This window comes from Eptesicus fuscus, chromosome 10 (genome assembly GCF_027574615.1).
Source record: "Eptesicus fuscus isolate TK198812 chromosome 10, DD_ASM_mEF_20220401, whole genome shotgun sequence".
NCBI classification, from domain to species: domain Eukaryota; kingdom Metazoa; phylum Chordata; class Mammalia; order Chiroptera; family Vespertilionidae; genus Eptesicus; species Eptesicus fuscus.
In genome coordinates, this window is record NC_072482.1 from 24822311 (window position 1) to 24841461 (window position 19151).

General features: G+C 45.2%; 1 protein-coding gene and 1 non-coding gene across 3 annotated transcripts; one reads left to right on the plus strand and one right to left on the minus strand.

Annotated features, from left to right (window-relative positions):
• The first annotated feature begins 1253 nt into the window (after positions 1-1253).
• BAG2 (BAG cochaperone 2) lies at positions 1254-17795 on the plus strand. 2 transcript variants are annotated; one of them, XM_054721768.1, is made up of 4 exons: positions 1424-1481; positions 2087-2218; positions 13528-13637; positions 16343-17795. In XM_054721768.1, the coding sequence occupies exons 2-4, from the start codon at positions 2184-2186 to the stop codon at positions 16753-16755; spliced, it is 558 nt and encodes a 185-aa protein (XP_054577743.1). In that variant the 5' UTR covers positions 1424-1481; positions 2087-2183; the 3' UTR covers positions 16756-17795. The 2 variants fall into 2 exon arrangements, with proteins under 2 accessions (XP_008160653.2, XP_054577743.1); XM_008162431.3 differs by lacking the exon at positions 2087-2218 and having other exon boundaries at positions 1254-1481.
• On the minus strand, positions 10971-11054 carry MIR9358 (microRNA mir-9358). Its single transcript, NR_129251.2, is given in 1 exon segment — positions 10971-11054. It is a non-coding gene; the product is annotated as a microRNA mir-9358 (primary transcript).
• Positions 17796-19151: the final 1356 nt, after the last annotated feature.

Genomic DNA, 19151 nt, shown 5'->3' on the forward strand with positions numbered 1-19151 from the left:
CCCCCCTCCCCCACCGTGCACAAATTTCGCTCACCAGGCCACTAGTAGAGCTATAATGGGAGCAAATTGCAAGTATTAAAGTAGGTAAGAAAAAAAAAGTAGAGCAGAAGGGAGAGAGAAACATCCATTGGTTGCCTTCCACGTGTGCCTGGCTGAGGTACAGGACCTTGACCAGAATCCAAACCAGACCCTTCAGTCCCAACCAGCTAGAGTCAAACCAGCTAGAGCAAAATTAGATAAATCTTTGTACTCCCAGCTCAATTCCACTTTTACAGATTTACATAAATTGGCTGTGAAATGACCTTAATGGATACTAGTTATTTCACTCAAAATTCCAACTAGAATAAATTTTTTAAAATGTATTTTATTGATTTTTTACAGAGAGGAAGGGAGAGGGATAGAGAGCTAGAAACATCGATGAGAGAGAAACATCGACCAGCTGCCTCCTGCACACTCCCTACTGGGGATGTGCCCGCAACCAAGGTACATGCCCTTGACCAGAATCGAACCTGGGACCTTTCAGTTCGCAGACCGACGCTCTATCCACTGAGCCAAACCGGTTTTGGCTAGAATAATTTTTAATAGGGAAAAAAGCTCATTAAAAATCCCTTCATTAGAATGGGTTTGAAATGAAGTCAATTCACCCTGCATAAGTTTGGTCTATTTTTATTTTTTCCCTATTCCTTCAGTGGTGTCATCCAGGCTTTCCTTCTCATCTCAGGATAGTGGTAACAGGGCAGGCAGGCAAGTGCTGGCTGCCTAGGAGCTGTGGTTAAGTGCCTTCTCTTCCCCAAGGGGACCTTTTCTCCATGCATCCATGGACTTCAGCGTTTTTGTTTTTGCTGTGACTTATGGGGGCTGGGAGAAACAGCGAAGCCATCTCTGAGCGATACACCCACAGTCCGCCGTTAGGTCCTTCCGCGTGTGGGCCACCGGGAACCTCGGGGCTGCACGGAGGGTCGGGCCGGGGGAGGGGTGCTGTGTGCGTCTCCGCAGCGGCCGGTGGTTGCAGGGTCCGCAGAGCAGGAGGGCCCGCGGGTCGCGGCAGGGCCTCCCCTCCGCGTCGGCCCCTCCAGGGGGTGGCTCGGCCGCCGCCCGGCTTCGTTCCTCAGCCCCCGAGAGGCCCACCCCAGCCCGTGCCCGGCGAGAGCCCCAGCCGGCGCCGAGCCCCCGGGCCGGGCGGCGCGCCTGCCCTTGTTTGGCCTCGCGGCGGCGGCGGCGGCGGCGGCGGCTCCTCCCGGCCGCCCCCCGCGGCGTCAGAGGGAGGCGGGCGCCCGCGGGGACTGCGACGCTGCGGCCGCCGCGCTCTCCACTCGCCGCCGCCGGAGAGGCCGGTGACCTCTTGGCCGCCCCGCCTCAGAGGCTCAGATGGCTCAGGCGAAGATCAACGCGAAAGCGAACGAGGGCCGCTTCTGCCGCTCCTCCTCCATGGCCGACCGCTCCAGCCGCCTGCTGGAGAGCCTGGACCAGCTGGAGCTCAGGTGCGCGCGGGGCCGGGGCCGGGGCCGGGCGGCGGGGTGCGCGGCGCGCCGGCCGCAGTCTGGGGGCCGGGACGCGGTGCAGCTGTGTTTGGGGGCGAGGGGTCCCCACTCCTCGTCCGAGAGAGAAAGCGCGTTCGGTCTAAGGAGAGCCCCGCGAGCGCCCGCCCGCCCCATCGGCGGCCACGTGCTCCCCAACGGAGCTGAGCGTTCCGAGCGGAGGAAAACCGGGGACGGTGACCGTGACGTCATTGGCGATTCGGGACGGTGGCACACGCCGGTCCCGAGAACTTCTGGAACCTTCTGGGTGCCGGGATGCGGTCTTCCAAGTGTTTCCAACTTGGTCGGGACCAGTGACGCATTTTTAAGAGGCAGCAGTTGAGCGGTCCTGGACGGGGATGGTCAGTTTCTTTGCTCCCAAACACTTGAGAGCAAAACAATGACAAAAGCCAGGAGCTCACCCGGTAGCGAGGATGGGCCGGGAGGCGGACGAGGGGCCGCCGGGTGGCCGGCAGCCCGGGGCTTTGTGGACTTGAGGCTGCAGCGCCCCGTTTCCCCGGAGTCCTGCCTCCGGTCCCTCAGCATTTACTGTGCATCTCCTTCCCTAGAGGACGCTGTGCTGACCCCTTCTCCGAAGCGCCAGCCACCGGCCTGAAAGGATGAGATGAGTTTTTGCCTCTTAACTGATGACGATGTCATTAACGAATGAATGTAGTGGTGGGCTTGCGTACAGTTTCTAAGTAAGTCATAGTACGTTTTGGGAATGTGTATTTCCTTTAACACTGTATGAAACCTCCCCTGGGGTTCCTGGCAGCCGTGTACATCGTGTGCGAGTGGAGTTAGATGGAAATCTCATGGAGGCACCCACAACCTCCTGGAACTACACAGAGTTTTCCCCAGGTTCTGGGTGGATGAAGGAGCATGTGAGCCAAACATGTTAAGAAGCACGTCATGGTGTCTTTATCTCCCCGAGTTAATACACCAAAACAAGAAGAGGTACCTATGTCCCAAGTCCGTGCATTAATAGCCACAGTGTATCTTAGCGAATGAGGCACGTAGTATTACTTACTACCCCAAGAAAGGAGTCAGAAGATGAGGAATTCTCCACCCACAGTGATTGCATGGATGGCAACAGTTAAGAGAAACCAGAGCCAAAACCACTGTCTGGGGTTCTGCTGCGAATGAGAAAAAGAGGACAGGAGAAGAGGAATGCTTCTGCGTTACTTTCAACGCTGACATTTTTACATCAACCCCCAAAGTGGAGCAAAACTAGAGATCAGTGGCCTCAGCCACTTAATGTTCCTCTGGAAAATATTTCTTTTTATGTAGCAGCCTAACAAGAAACTCACACATCTCCCCAGGTCTTTTTTAATTTTTTTTATTGATTTCAGAGAGGAAAGGGAGAGGGAGAGAGAGAAACATCAATGGTGAGAGAGAATCATTGATCGGCTGCCTCCTTCATGCCGGGAATCGAACCTCGACCTCCTGGTTCATAGGTCGACGCTCAACCACTGAGCCACACCAGCCGGGCTCCCCAGGTCTTTAGAACTCTGAGGGTGTGTTCTCAACCATTTTAGGGGTTTCTCTTTCCTAATCAGAAAGAAAGGATTTTTCCTTAAAGTAGTGAGGTCATTGCCCCTCCTTCTTCAAGCTGAATCATTGTCCTCAAACTTGAATTAATGCCTCATGTGTGGTAGGTACAAAAAAGTCGGGTACTTGGTTGCAGCGTTGACCTGTGTGTACACTAATAGGTGGTGGGTTTGATTCCCAGTCAGGGCACATGCTCAGGTTGCAGGTTCGATCCCCGGTCCGGGCGTGTTCAGGAGACAGCTAACTGATCTGATATTTCTCATTTACGTTGATGTTTCTCTCTCTCTCCCTTCCTCTCTCTAAAATAAAGTAATAATACTTTTTTTTTTTTAAGTCAAGTACTCAGCTCTAAAAGAAAGCCTCTGGATTTGAGTTTATTATATTCTAATATTGATTAGTATAACATGAATTCTGATTACTGTATACAAGTGATTAAACTATAACTTTTAAAAAAAATCTTCCCAAGGATATGTTTTGTTTTTTTAAATTGATTTTAAGAGAGAGAGAGAGAGAGAGAGAGAGAAAGAGAGGAACATTGATCAGTTGCCTTTAGTATGTTCGCCCAGACCAGGGATTAAACCTGAAACTTCAGCATTGCCCTGACTGGGAATCGAACCCAAAACCTTTTGATGTATGGGCTAAACTATAACTTTTTTTAAAAATATATATTTTATTGATTTTTTTTTTTTTTTTACAGAGAGGAAGGGAGAGGGAGAGTTAGAAACATCGATGAAAGAGAAACATTGATCAGCTGCCTCCTGCACACCCCCCACTGGGGATGTACCCGCAACCAAGGTACATGCCCTTGACTGGAATCGAACCTGGGACCCCTCAGTCCGCAGGCCGACGCTCTATCCACTGAGCCAAACCAGTCAGGGCTAAACTATAACTTTTTAAACTAATCCTTGAGCTGAGGAGAAAAGATTAATTAATATGTGTTGAATTGTTCATTGTAAGGACTTTGCTCATCATTTTAGACTTTTGTAAGCTTTGTTTCTTTCTTTAAAAAATAAGTAATATTAACGTTAATGGTAACTAAGGAAGTATTTTAGAAAATAAGTAAAAATAGAGAAAAATGCAAATGCATGGGCAAAGTCATAGCACTACACTATTAAAAACTAGAAGAATTATGTCTAGAAGGTGAATTTTTAAAAGAAAACATGATATTCATATGTAATTTGTTTCTAACATTTTACCGGGACACTAGCTTGTCCTTTTCAACTTCTTCTAAGAAGGTGATTCCTTTATCTCCTGGTTTCATTACCTATTTTAAATGGTGTCTGGTTTTTGCATTCATCAGTGGCTCAGAACACCTTAAGTTATCGTAATTATAAATAATACATGCTAACATTTATTCATTTAATGAGCACTGACTATGTACCAGACCCCATGCCTCTGTGGAAGTTATTACCTCCATTCTCCAGTTGGGAAATTGAAACTTAAGAAGTTCAGTCTTGTCCAAGGTCACATAGCTAGAACCCAAGCAGACTAGCTATAGAGCTTTCTACTTCATTACTAGTTTTCTTAAATATGTCGTATTTTAAAATGTGGGGATAGTGGAAGGATGAATATATGATTTTACTGAAAGAAGTGAAAATTCCATTTATAGTGTTTAATTCAGTAAATATTGAACACCCACTCTGTGCCAGGTGTTGTGTGGCTCCTCGTCGGCTCTGGACGGTAATGAAGATGGCACGTGGGTTGTGGAGAATGGCACAGGGCCTGAGGCCAGGATGGGAGATTGGCTGTTCACACATTTCCCCAAACTGATCACATGGTGGCTCCTTCTCCCTCTTATCAGCCATTTGCAGTGGCTTACAAGGAGGGTTGGGTGAATGACGGGGGTGATAGGGATCATTTGTTTGCCGGAAAGTTTCTGGTTGCTTAAAAGTTTCTTAGGGTGTGGCAGTGTCCAAGGAGTCATCCAACAAGACGGCACCATAGTTAGTGTATAACAGCCTATAATTTACAAGAGCACTTTTCATAAACATTGTGATTTGACGCTTAAAAACCCTTAGGCTAGGAGGGCAGATATTATCTCTCTTGGAAATGAGGGAACTGAATCCCGAGGGACTGACAGTAGCTTCTCACACTGAGCACCAGTCCCTTTCTTAACACCAGTGTCTCAGTAGTGAAAGTAATTTAATAATTTGGTTATGATCAGGAAAACCCTTCAAAATTTTATATTGCCTAACATATGAGTGATCATCGTAGTATTCTTTTGATACAAGAGTATGGAATAAGAGACACATGATTTTTTTAAAAAATTTTTATTGTTTGAAGTATTACATATGTCTCCTTTCCCCCCATTGACCTCTCCGAAGAGACACATGATTTTAAGAACCTGTTTTAGAAATTCTTTCAAATAAATCCATGATAGGAGCGCTTGCCATTTTCACTCCTCTTTATGAAAACACAAATTCTTGTTACTCGTAAGCCCGAGTTCCTAACGTTCGCCAGCGCCCATCCTGGGCCCAGGGCACATGTCCACTCAGGTCTGTATTGTTGTAGTTGGTGTTGTCGGTCACTGTGGAAACTTGTTTACCTGCTTTACTTCATTCAGTCACAACCACCGTCTCATCATCCCTGTTTCATTGATGAGTTTCAGTAACTACTCACGGTTCGAACAGCTGGACTGGAACGCCCTTGCACTGCCCACTGTGTCCTGTATTAGCTGACGGGGAGCAGCCACGGTCACGTGAAATTGCTGTTGGGTCTCTTCTAAGTCTCCCCGCTTGGTGTTTTGATACCCAGGCTGCAGAGACCTGTAGGGTGTCAGAGACGTGAGGACTAGCCGAGGAGGAGCTTCAGTTCTGTCCTTGTGTGAATATTCTGACTGCAGTTTATTTTGGTAAAAGCCTGCTTAGTTGTGATCTCACGCAGAGAGTTTTCCAGAAGCACAGCCCAGGCCGCCTTGGTGTGAGGATAGGTTCTTTCCCAATTTGGACGTGTAGCTGCTTCCACGATCTGTTAATAAAAACAGATCTGCCCTCTCTGCCAAGAAGAGTGCTGTCAAATGATGTGTTAAAAAAAACAGCCATGAAGGATAACGTGAGATAGCCCAACAGTTGTCTACCCAGAGTTCCAGAAGAAAATAATGGCATGGAGGACAGGGAATATTCAAAGATACAATGGCTTACAATTTTCTAGAACTAATGGAAAGGTAGATTATATGAGTTGTATTTAAGATACCAGTAGCTGACAAACAGTACAAATATTACTTAAGCTAAGTGGAGATCTGGGTACAGCTTTTTATTTTTATTTTATTTATTTATTTTTTATTTTTTAAAATTGCTTTATTGATTAAGGTGTCACATATTTGTCCTCATCACCCCATTCCCATCCCCCACCTCTCCCCACGGATGCCCCCACCCCCCTGTTGTCCTTAACCATTGGTTAGGCTTGTATGCAAGCACACAAGTCCCTTGGTTGATCTCTCCCCCCTACCCCCACCCTCCCCTACCCTCCCTCTGAGGCCCGACAGTCCGATCGATGCCTCCTTGTTTCTGGGTCTGTTCTTGTTCATCAGTCTATGTTGTTCATCATTTCCCCTAGATGAGAGAGATCATGTGTTACTAGAAATATACTTATAAGAACCGAATGTGAGACGAACAATAATAGTTATGCTGACAGGCAAATGAATCAGTCTGTAGTGAGTTTCTTTCTGGACCAACAGTTCTTTTGAGACCAATTTCTTTTTTTTTTTTTTTTTTTTTTTTATATATATATTTTATTGATTTTTTTACAGAGAGGAAGGGAGAGGGATAGAGAGTTAGAAACATCGATGAGAGAGAAACATCGACCAGCTGCCTCCTGCACACCCCCTACTGGGGATGTGCCCGCAACCAAGGTACATGCCCTTGACCGGAATCGAACCTGGGACCTTTCAGTCCGCAGGCCGACGCTCTATCCACTGAGCCAAACCGGTTTCGGCTTGAGACCAATTTCAATGTCCACCAGTTCCTTATGTGTACATGTCGGCCCTGACTTTTCAGCTCTGGATGGTGGACAAATGGTGGTAATGCAGGTCCGACTCCTTCTGGTTTGGTCTCGCCCGGACGCAGAGGCGCAGCTTCATCCGGACTCAGGGGCGCGCGGCCTCACCTGGACCTGGGACCCAGCATCACCCAGGCCCCGGGGCGCGTGGCCTCACCCGGACCCAGGGGCGCGTGGCCTCACCCGGACCCAGGATCCAGCTTCACCCGGACCCAGGGGTGTGCGGCCTCACCCGGACCCGGAACCCAGCCTCACCCAGATCCAGGGGCACACGGCCTCACCCGGACCCGGGACCCAGCCTCACCCGGATCCAGGGGCGCACAGACTCACCCGGACCCGGGATCCGGCTTCACCCGGACCCAGGGGTGCGTGGCCTCACCCGGACCCAGGACCCAGCCTCACCTGGATCCAGGGGCGCACGGCCTCACCTGGACCCAGGGGCGCGTGGCCTCACCCGGACCCGGGAACCAGCGGGGCCTCGTCTTCTCGATCCCAATTCCTGTCGGTCAATTCCCTCGGCCATTTTCTCAAAGCTCTGGTACGCGGCGGCGGGCTGGTCTGAGGTCGCTGCGGCAGCACTTGGGTCTGCAGCGGCGACCAGTCGCCAGGCAAGCGCACCTGGATCCAGGACCCAGCGGGGCCCTGTCTTCCCGATCCCAACTCCCATCGGTCAATTCCTTCTCAGCAATTCCTCCGGCCATTGTTCTGGACGGTGTCCGCTCTGTTCTCCAGTTGCAGTTTCAAAATTGTTGTGGTAGGCAACAATCAGGCATCTGCCCCATGCCGCCATCTTGGTCCTCCAGAAGACCCCCAAGTAACCTTATAAATGTGGTTCTGAACACTGTGTCATCCATTAGTTTACTTTCCTTCATCCCTTCTATTCGTGACCTGCCTCGGTGTCTTCACCTTTTGGCTGCCTCCTTATAGCTCAGCTTCCCCAATCTCCCTAGGTGGTCGCTCTTGATACCCCCCTTTGTGGGCTGAGTGCAAAGTCTTGGTGTTGTTAAGCCTTGATTGCTTTTGGTACACTGGGAGGATTTGACCTCCAGTCCAATTGGCTGTGAGGATCAGCTGTGTCTATGCCGGGAGACAGCCTTATTCAACTGGACTTGCAAAATTGTAAAAGCCTCTGTGCTCAGCTTGGATGGGGCGGAGTTTCAGGGTGGAGCCTACAGCCTTGGCTTCCTGTCAGCCCCACTCTATGAGGTTCCTGGGTCTCAGTGTCCCTCTGTACTCCCTGCAAACACCTCTGAGAGAAAAGCGCCCTGGAGTTTCGCCCGCTGCCAAACAATCTAGTCTCTCCCCCAATGAATCTGGATTCCCAGATTCTCGCCCGGAACTGGGTTTCAGTGTAGTCGGAACTGGGGCTCAGCGCAGTCTGGCGCTTTTGTCTCCTTCCCACCAGGGCAATCCAGCGGCACAGTCAACAGACCATCCTCTGCGCGCATTCCCGTGCGCGCCTCCGGTGCTCTGCCTTTCGCCGCTTCTCTGCATTTCCGCCTTACAGCCCAGATTCCCCCAGTATGAGCCTGGCTTCCCAGGGTCTTTCCTGGTACTGGGGTTCAGTGCAGTCGGAACTGGGGTTCAGCACGGTCCGGAGCCCTTGTCTCCTCCCCGCCAGGGCAATTCAGCGGCACAGGCAACAGTCCGTCCTCTGTGCGCATTCACGTGCGCGCCTCTGGAGCTCTGCCTTTCGCCGCTCCTCTGTGCCTCCGCCCCACAGCCCAGATTCCCCCAGCATGAGCCTGGCTTCCCAGGGTTTCGCCTGGAACTGGGGTTCAGTGCAGTCGGAGCTGGGGTTCAGCGCAATCTGGAGCTTTTATCTCCTTCCTGCTAGAGAATGCCGGCCAGGCCGTCAGCCGCCCCATCCTCTGCGGCTCCGTCCTCCCCGCACACGCGCGTGCTCGTGTCTCCACCCATGTCTCCATACCTCAGGCTCCTATGGCTCCTCTGATTTTCCTTGTGGTTTTCTCTTTCCTTCTAGTTGTGGGCATTTCAGTCAGCCAGCTTTCCTGTGGTTCTAGATGATGTCCGTTTTGACTTAGTTGTATTTTTGAAATTGTTGTGCCAGGCTGTAGGTTAGGTGTTTAACCTATGCCGCCATCTTGGTTTCCTGGGTACAGCTTTTTAAAAGAAAAAATTAAAAATACAACGTAGTCCATACACTAGAAAGATGTACAGTAGTGCCAAGGGAGGCATTAACCAACGCCTTCTCAAGCGCTCAAGGGGGGGCGGGACGGGGGGAAGTTGTTACGGAAACAGTTCCTGTGCAAAGGATTGGGTTTTGAAAAAGTTTCACCAGTGGACAAGGGTCAAGGATAAAGAATGTTGCAGAAGAGGGAATAGCAAATGCAAGGTCAAGGATGCCAAAAACAAAAAAAACTTTGGTTCTGAAGAGTGACATTTTACCTTTGCTATGATATGAAAAAGGCATATGTGAGAATATATGTAAGAAGTTCTGTAAAAGATGAAATCTGTTTTTCACAGGAAAAATGCCCTGTTCATTTCTAGTCTTGTGTGAGGGGAAAAAAACCATAAAAGTTGCATCTAATTTCCTTTATATTTGGTCTCGTTTAATGACAAAATACTTCTTCATATGACAGGTTATATTTTTTCTAGAGTGTCTCCTTTTAAACTATTTTTTGTTAACAACACCGTGAACTTACTGTTGTAACTTGCTGTTGTAAATGAAGTGTCCTTTTTTAGGAAAACTTTCAATTCTTTATCATCTCCCATTTGAATGCAAACTCGAGTGTTAAAAAATTAATTTCTTCTTTAGCATCTTCACATTTACCAGTCACATGGCTCATTTAAATACTGGAGTCATGGTTTGTGTTTTTAGCATAAATATTTCATATCAGTGCCAACTCAGTCTCTTTCAGATGTACTGGGCCCTAGGTTATCTGAGAGTTTGCAAATGTAAAATGTGTAAGTACATCATGAATGGTGCTAGAAGAAGGCCTGATACTGCATTATTCCTATTTCTTAGATTATTGATTTTCATTGTTTCCTAGCCATATCATGTAGTAAGATTCTTACCAGCCCTTTGCTTTTACTGGCTTTTATAAATGCAAAGTCCAACATATATTTAGTATCTTGATGAGTAAAGGGACCCTGTGACACTTTTCTGCTTATGAGTGCTATTTTGGGGTGTAACAGGTGGGTGACTGTGGGGAAAAGGCATATGTGTGGTTGGGGTGAGGAGGGGAGAATCCTTGTATGGAATGGACACGTGCTAAAACATTGGTGAGGTTGTTCCTTCTGGACCCACTTAAGGCAGCAGTCAGGATTAGATCTTCAGTGATCTTGGGTTTCCAAGACCATCTGGATACTGGGGATAGATCCGTCACTGTTTATTTTGGAAAAGTTGGCAACTTATGTAATTGCAGGGTAATATATAGCAAGAAAGTGCCCTGGAAACTGCACTTTAAATATACAGGATTTCTTTTTCTCGCTCTCATGATTCCACGTGACTGAGTGTGTTCATGCGTATGTGTAGTAATAAGTATGTGGGTGTGTATACTTGGGGAAAGTGGTACTTCTATAGTCTGGTCATGGCTCTGTACCAAAAACCTGCAGAGGCATTCCCTTTAAATTTGGGAAAAGGCAAAGATGCCTTCTCTTACAACTGCTTACAGTACCAGAGGACTGTAGTTAGTATTATATAAAGAAAAATAGGAGCTAATAGCTCTGGCGGAGTAGCTCAGTTGGTTAGAGCGCCATCCTGATATGCCGAGGTTGTGGGTTCCATCCTCGGTCAGGGCACCTACAAAATCAACCAGTGAGTGCATGGATAGGTGGAACATCAAATCAATGTTTCCCTCTCCCTCTCTCTAAAATAAAATAAAAAAAGAAAAAGAAAAATAGCTAATAGCATTGATAAGGAAGAGATAAAAACTATCATTTTATGATCATCAATCTAGAACAAGCATGTCAAACTTGCGGCCCGCCAGCCACAAGTTTGACATGCTTGATCTAGAAGAACCAACAAAATCAAAAGAACAAACCATTAAAATTAAGTATAAGTCATGGTTGCCAGTTAAAAGATGAAACTAGAAAAACAGCATTTCTCTAACCAGAAATAGCCAGCTAGAAGATATCATCAAAAAAATATGTTATTCACAGTAGCAACAATATCCACAAACTATCTAGAACACTGAAGAGTCCACAAGACTACCATTAAGAATACTTCATTACGAGACGAAATCACCACCTACAATGTGCAGTTCCGGGTAGTGGTTCCCGACATAAAAAAGAAGAAAAGAATAATAAAGAATACTTCAAAACTCTAATAAAGCATATAGAAGAGGATCTGAATAAATAGAGATGTATCATGTTTTAGCATGGAATGACAACACAGTATTATAAAGATGTCAAATTTACCCCAGTTTTTTTGAAAAACCCAATCCACTTACTCTAGAGTTTACATGGAGGAATAAAAGTCTAAATAGATAAGTTTTCTTTGATTAGGGGGCTGTTCCTACCAAATATTAAGGCATATTATAAGACTGGTGCTATTTTTAAAATTTTTTTTATTGATTTTTAAACAGAGAGGAAGGGAGGGAAGAGAAAGATCGAGATGAGAGCAAAACATCCATTGGCTGTCTCCTCCTGCACGCCCCCTACCGGGGATTGAGCTGCAACACAGGCATGTTCCCTGACCAAGAACCAATTGAGCCCCACTGGCCAGGGCAGGTGCTATTTTTTTAAAGTGGGTATTTGTGTAAGAACAGTCAAATGGGATAGAGATTTCAATGTAGACCATCTACAAGTCACTGGGGGAAAGATAGATTTTTGGTGGATCATGTTGGAGAAAAGGTTCCACTATTGGGAGAAAAATAAAACAATGTCCTTACCTAACTACATACAAAGATGGGTTCTACATGGGTTAAGATGTAAATAGGAACCCCGGCCAGTGGCTCAGTTGGAGCATCATCTGATACAACAAAAGAAGATGTGGGTTCCATTCCCAGTCAGGGCGCATATGGGAGGCAGCTGCTCAGTGTCTCCCTCTCCCTCGTCTTTTCCCTCTCCCTCCTTCGCTCCTTCACTCCCTCTCTCCTCTCTCTCTCTCTCTCTCTCTCTCTCTCTCTCTCTCTCTCTCTCACTGTCCCCCCTCCTTCCTTCCCTCCCTCTCTCCTCTTTTCTTCCATCTCTAAAAATCAATAAACATGTCCTCAGGTGAGGATTTTTTTTAAAAAAGAAAAGACATAGCCGAGGCCGGTTTGGCTCGGTGGATGGAGCGTCAGCCTGCGGACTCAAGGGTCCCGGGTTCGATTCCGGTCAAGGGCATGTACCTTGGTTGCGGGCACATCCCCAGTAGGAGGTGTGCAGGAGGCAGCTGATCGATGTTTCTCTCTCACCGATGTTTCTAACTCTCTGTCCCTCTCTCTTCCTCTCTGTAAAAAATCAATAAAATATATTTAAAAAAAAGAAAAAAGAAAAGACATAAATAGGAAAAAGGTAAAATGATACAGTTAATAGAAGGAAATGTAGGCCAACATCATATGACCTAGGGATGGGGAAGACGCTGAAATAAAATTTCAAAAGCATAAATCATAAGGCAAAACAAAACCAGGAAGAGATGAACTTGATCATTTCAAAATAAGGATCTCTGTTCAGTGAAGGGTATCCCAGCGTTCATATATGATAGGATGGGAGAAGATGGTTGCATTGTCTGTAACCAACAAGGGATTCATATCCTGAGTATGCAAACCAACAAGAGGCCAGCAACCCCTGTTTAAAAAAGAAAACAGGCAAAGGCTATGAGTAAGCTAACAAGGATACAAAGAGATGTCTAAAATTATTAATGAAACAAATGCATATTAAGTATTGAGATATCACTATACTTACTGTCAATAAATAGTTAGAAAATTGGAAAATGCTGAGTTTTGGTAGGGTTGTGGGGATATAGGGACTCCTGTGCTTTGCTGCCAGGAGTATGACCTGGTATAGCCATTCTAGAGAGCAGTCCTCATACTGAGTCAAATGAAGGTACACACACCCTTTGTCTCAGCAATTCTGCCCTCACCCAGGTCCTTAAGGGGCATGTATTCCTTGAAGTGTTACTTGTGGTGATGAATAGCTGAGGGACAAGGAGAGTGTCTCCACTGGGAGAGGTAAAATCAGGTGGATATACATGTGGAAAATTGGGCAACAATTAGAAGCTACTGATTAGATAGTTCTTAATAAAATAATGCTGAGAGTGAGATATAAATTGAAAACATGAATACACAAATACATATTTTTGCAAGAACAAACAGATAACCACTAAATAGAGCCGGGAGGTAAATGGGAGTGGGGTAAGTGGATTTAAAAAGAATATAAAAATGAAAGGATAAAAAATAAAAAGGAATAAAGACTTCTTGAAAAGTGTTCCTAATGATCTTTAAACTTGAATTGAATGACAGAAGGGTGACCACTCATCGTCCATGTAGTAACTGCTCTGTTTCCCTATTTATAGGGTGGAAGCTTTAAGAGAAGCGGCAACTGCCATTGAGCAAGAGAGAGAAATCCTCCTGGAAATGATCCACAGTATCCAGAACAGCCAGGACATGAGGCAGATCAGCGATGGTGAGAGCTGGCTCCATAGACGGGGCTCGTCTTTTACACCCTCTGCGGGGTCTGTGATAGGCATGGGTCAGTTTTTGAGCACACCCGATTTCAGCATTTAATGTGAGCAGCAGGCAGCAGCTGCAGCTGTCAGTTTATTACAAGAGATCATTCTCCCACTGTACTCCCCAGCCCAGGCTGAGGCTGGAAGTAATGGAAAAAGGCCTCCAAGCTCCTTTGGCAGAAAAGCTGGCTCCAAGCAATAAGGACAAGTATAGAACTTCAGTTCTATTGAAGTCACTGGAATGTAGATTTAAAAGCAGAGGGAGCCTGGCCGGAGTGGCTCAGTGATTTGAGTGTTGACTTATGAACCAGGAGGTCACAGTTCGATTCCTGATCAGGGCATAGAGTTTCGGGCTTGATCCCCACTGTGGGGCTTGCAGGAGGCAGCTAATCAATGATTCTCTCTCATCATTGATGTTTCTCTCTCTCTCTCCATCTTCCTTCCTTTTATTGATTTCTGAAATCAATAAAAACATATATATTTTTAAAAAGCATAGGGAAAAGGTGAGAGGGGAAAGGAAGAAAATGCCAGAAAATAAACTACAAGCCCAATTAAAACCCTATTAATGTAAAAAACGTGCCATCGCTTTCATATGAAAAGCATGACTGCCCATGGAGGAACAGGTCAGCTGTGATTTGTGTTCACTGGTGATGGCCTTCCTAATTTGGCGCTTCCTTCACGGAACAAGCTAGTGGGCCAGGTAGCTGGTGCAGTACGTGGGCAGTCTACCTCCAGAGTCCACAATGGGGTCAGATCTAGTCTGTCTCTTCACCATCCTGGCCAAAGATCAATGAATTAGGAAGTCACAGAACTTCCCTCCAAAGATCAATGAATTAGGAAGGATGGCAGGGGATTGCTGACTTGACAGAGCCCCTTTTCCCATCATTGCCTCTGGGTGCTGGCCAAGACATAGACCACTGGCCATCTTAAATTTGTCTTGAGGGGGTGAAGTTGAGGCCTAATTTTCAGCCAGTTTTTCTCCACTTTCATGGCTTTTTTCTTAGCCCAGATTGGGGCATTGTATTCTGATAAACATGCAGAATATGCCACCCCAAAATATGCCGCTTTGGCACAAGGATATTTTGAGCTGATTATTTTTGAGAAACTGCAGACACAGGAGAAGCTCTGGAAACAGAGAAGTTACCCTTTTGTAAGAGTTTACATTTTTAAAGCAACTTTCCACATGTAAGGGTGTCTCCCTCTCTGTGCCAGGGAGGGGACTGTGAATCACAAGGACTTTTATCCATGGAGAAGGTGCCCATGTAATTAAATCTTATTCTCTGTACCGTGCTTTTCCTGGTCACCTCCCAAAACTGGCTTCCTTCCCTCCCCACCACCTTTTGTCTTCAGCTGAAGGTGGTGTTTAAGGTGGTGGCTGAGCCATCTCGGAGAGTTAGTTTTCCATGTACTATACGTGAGTTATACATGTTAATAAACTTTTGTGTTTTTGTCCTTATTAATCTCTCTTTTATTCTCAGACAAGAACTCAGACACATTATTCTCAGACAAGAACTCAGACACATTATTTTTCCTCCCCTACATGCACATCCTTTGGAGAGATACAGGACATCTGCTCTCTGCAGCCTTAACCAGCACAAAACCTGGTTATGCTCACTGTTCACGCTGTGTTAAGACCTGATCTTCATCCCAGCTAAAAACGCATACCTGCCCAGACTTGGCAAACATGACCGCTTGAGAAGTCATCTGGTATTCCATGTATTCAGGAAAGGTATTTCAGGGAAAGGTATTTTTTATTTTTTAAATTGATTTCAGAGAGGAAGAGAGAGGGGGAGAGAGAGAGAAGAAACATCAATGATGCGGGAGAATCATTGATCGGCTGCCTCCTGCACGCCCCACACTGGGGATCAAGCCCGCAACCCAGGCATATACCCTGACCGGGAATCAAACCGTGACCTCCAGGTTCATAGGTCGATGCTCACCACTGAGCCACACTGGCTGGGCCAGGGAAAGGTATTCTTCAACCTCCCTCTCTAAACCAATGCACTTCATCAGTTAATCTTATATGCTATAGTTTTAAGATTAACTCTTAGGAAATTCATAGCAGAGGTGATCACAGAAAATAGATTTAGCCACAAATAAATGTGTTAGTGTTCTTGACATTGTTGGGGTAGGAAGAAAATTTTCTTTAGCTTTTTAGATCCTTTTGGCTGGTATAATAAATCAACATGAGACAGATTAACAATGGAAAAGTAACTTAATTACATACGTTCATATGGGAACCCCACATACATGAGAGAGTCAGAGACACCCCCCGTACATGAGAGGTGTAGAGATAGAAAGGTAAAGTGAGGTATACTGACAATGGGAGCTAAGGTAAGAGATAGGGCGTCTGGGGCTGCAGAGGGGAGAGGGAGATTTGCAATAAAAAGAGATGTTCGGTTATGAGAAGTTTGCCCTGCCCTATGGATAGGTCATAAAAATTATCTCTGGCAAGAATTCTTACTATGAGCAAACCCCCTAATTTAAATTCTTTAAGGGAGAGGTACGAGTTTCTCATGAGCCCTCAGGGTCTCGATCGCCTTCAGCTCAAAATAATTCATATGCCAATGTAGCACATCGTGGAGAAGCCTGTTCTGAACTTCTTCAACATAGATGAGTTTATGACTCACAGTGATTGGTATTTCAAACTTCTTATGTTTAGGAGAAAGAGAAGAATTAAATCTGACCGCAAACCGTCTGATGGGACGAACCCTCACTGTTGAAGTTTCCGTGGAAACCATTAGAAACCCTCAGCAGCAGGAATCCCTGAAGCACGCCACCAGGATTATCGATGAGGTGGTCAGTAAGTTTCTGAATGATTTGGGAAATGCCAAGAGTCACTTGATGTCGCTGTACAGTGCGTGTTCGTCTGAGGTGCCGCCTGGGCCAGTTGATCAGAAGTTTCAATCCATAGTCATTGGCTGTGCACTTGAAGATCAGAAGAAAATTAAGAGACGCTTGGAGACTCTGCTTAGAAATATTGAAAGCTCCGACAAGGCCATCAAGCTGCTAGAGCATTCTAAAGGAGCGGGCTCCATAGCTCTGCAACAGAATGCTGACAGCAGATTTAATTAGTTCCCAAACCGGAGAGCAATGATGTGAAAATGATGACATGCTATCTTAACTGATAACTAGTTCTTTTTGTTAGGCATAACCACTCATTTGATAAAGAAAATGAAAATATTCCAGTGTCATCAGTTTTATGAATAACAATTAAAAGTAGAAATATTTTAATTATCTTCCTGTAAGTTTTTAGATTGAATTGTCTTCTAGGAACTAGCACCCAATATATATATATGTATTTTTTACTGTTCTGTGGATGAATGCTTCGTATGTGGGGGCAGTACGTGGCCAGCTAAGGGTAAAAGAATCACTGTTCTTGCCGTGGCTTTGTCTGGTGTGGAGACACACGGGCATGTGGGGCATTTGGTTGACTAGAAAGCTTTATCAGCAGCACACGCACATTTAGTGTTAGCCAAGCAGTGTGATTGCAGGGATAAAAGGAATCACACAGTAAGAACCTTTCCCTACATTCTCTCATTCAGTAGTTTTTTTAGACATGCATGTCAAATTACTTTGAACTTAAAGATTTACACATCTCAAAATAGGAATATATTTCTTGATATACATGAAAATATGGCAAATGAGAAAATTCACATCTGATTTTACCACTGTGAACAATTATATATTCACTTCATCTTTTCCACATGCATCATTTCTCTAAATGTTAATTACTATGTAAATACAATGTTGTAACTTGCTTTTAAAAATAATTAAATGCTGCTATAAAGTCCACTTCAGTTGTCAGCTTAAAAACCTGACTTACTCAGTCCCCTTACTAGACACTTGTTTCCAGTTGGTTGCCATTATTGCATGGAGCTTTTCCATTCTTTTTGGTTTTTATTTATTTTTTCTTTTATTTTGTTTTGTTTTTATCAATTCCCAGCAGTGAGTCAAAGGTTATATACATTTTCATGGCCTGACATAATTCTAGTTGTTTTTCTTTGTCTAAGAGTTATCAATTTATACTGTCTTCATAATTAAAATGTAGCTATTTCACTGAGCTTTCCAGCATTAAGCATTTTTTTCTAACATTAGATATGCAACATCTTTAGTTTGCATTTTTTTACTAACAAAGTTGACCAGTGTATTGATTATTCTTTTATCTGTAACAAATGGAGCAACTATAGAATACTTTTATATATTATAGTGTTATTGACATACAAAGCCCTCAACTTTCCCAAATGCTACTGCAAAACAAATATTTCAAACTCAATTTTTATTGGAGCATAAGTATTCTTTCACACTGGGAAAGAAGTTAAGATCCAGATATTTATTTACTTATATCAATGTATATTTATATATCAATGAAAACAATTCTGAGCTTTGTTTTCTGGACAAAAATGCCCAATTAGTCTCTCTTCATAAAAAGCAATTACAATCTAAGGATATTCATGGCTGCGTTGATTGCCAGCCCCAAGTCCTCATTTAAATCTTTCCATTTCATGGGGAACATTCATTCTCGTTGATAATGGTGGCAAAGACTCTTGATTTGCTAGCAGATTCTAATTTGCTGTTATCAGGTTCACTGTCAGATAAAGATTTTCTTTTTGTGCCATCTGTTTATCAGCTTTTTGAAAATTAAGAAACAGACGATCAAGTTTTCCTCAAGGACTGTCAGCATCTGTACATCCCATCTATTTGGGGAAGTAAGTACTCCCCCTTTCCACTGACTCCACGTCAACCCAGGACGGTCACAAACATGCCAGCGCTGTCTCTCTCATTCTTTACAGTGAAGTTTATTGGAGGCTATTCCTTATCACAGACTCGAGAGCTGTGATCTGCTGTCTCCAAGCTGCGTCAGTCCCTGGTCTGCTGGCCTCCAGCCTGAGCCATGTTCAAAGGGCAGTGACTTCAGTGTGTTGATTCTTATTTATTTTTAAGAATGGAAGTGTGACTTATTTTCAAATGATGAAACTCCGAAGTGTCACAATTTTACCTTCATTTAAACTATCGTCTTTTATGTAGGTAGTAGATTTGGACTGTAAGGGAATTCCTAGTGTATGTTTTGTCCATGTTGATATATTCCCTAACGGCTATAATTGGGATCGGCCGTAATTTCTGGAATGTAATGTACAATTTTAGGGCAGACCTTTGCCGTCCCTCATGAGCACTGCTTCCCAGTGGAGTTCCCAAGCCCACCCTAGCTCCTCCGGTGTGAGCCCGCAGGACCTGCGGAGGAGCTGACAAGGGCGGTCAGTGCTGGTCATTGGCTGACGGCAGTGCCACTGCTGCCCAGTTAGAAATCTGGCGGATATAGAATTGACCCTCCTGATATTTTAATGTAGGAATCCCTGACAATGGAAATAGTCCCTGGATGTGAACTGCTGGCCTCCAGCTGTGCTTCCCTCCCAGTACCAGGATTGCATCCTCTAGGCCAGCGGTCGTCAACCAGTGGTCCGCGGACCCCT

What these genes read in the sequence shown, in the direction of transcription:
- BAG2 (XM_008162431.3), top strand. Translation starts at nt 1,369, where the DNA reads ATGGCTCAGGCGAAGATCAACGCGAAAGCGAACGAGGGCCGCTTCTGC. An exon ending in CTGGACCAGCTGGAGCTCAG is followed by an intron (nt 1,482 to 13,527) that starts GTGCGCGCGGGG and finishes CCCTATTTATAG; the next exon opens with GGTGGAAGCTTTAAGAGAAG. An exon ending in CATGAGGCAGATCAGCGATG is followed by an intron (nt 13,638 to 16,342) that starts GTGAGAGCTGGC and finishes TCTTATGTTTAG; the next exon opens with GAGAAAGAGAAGAATTAAAT.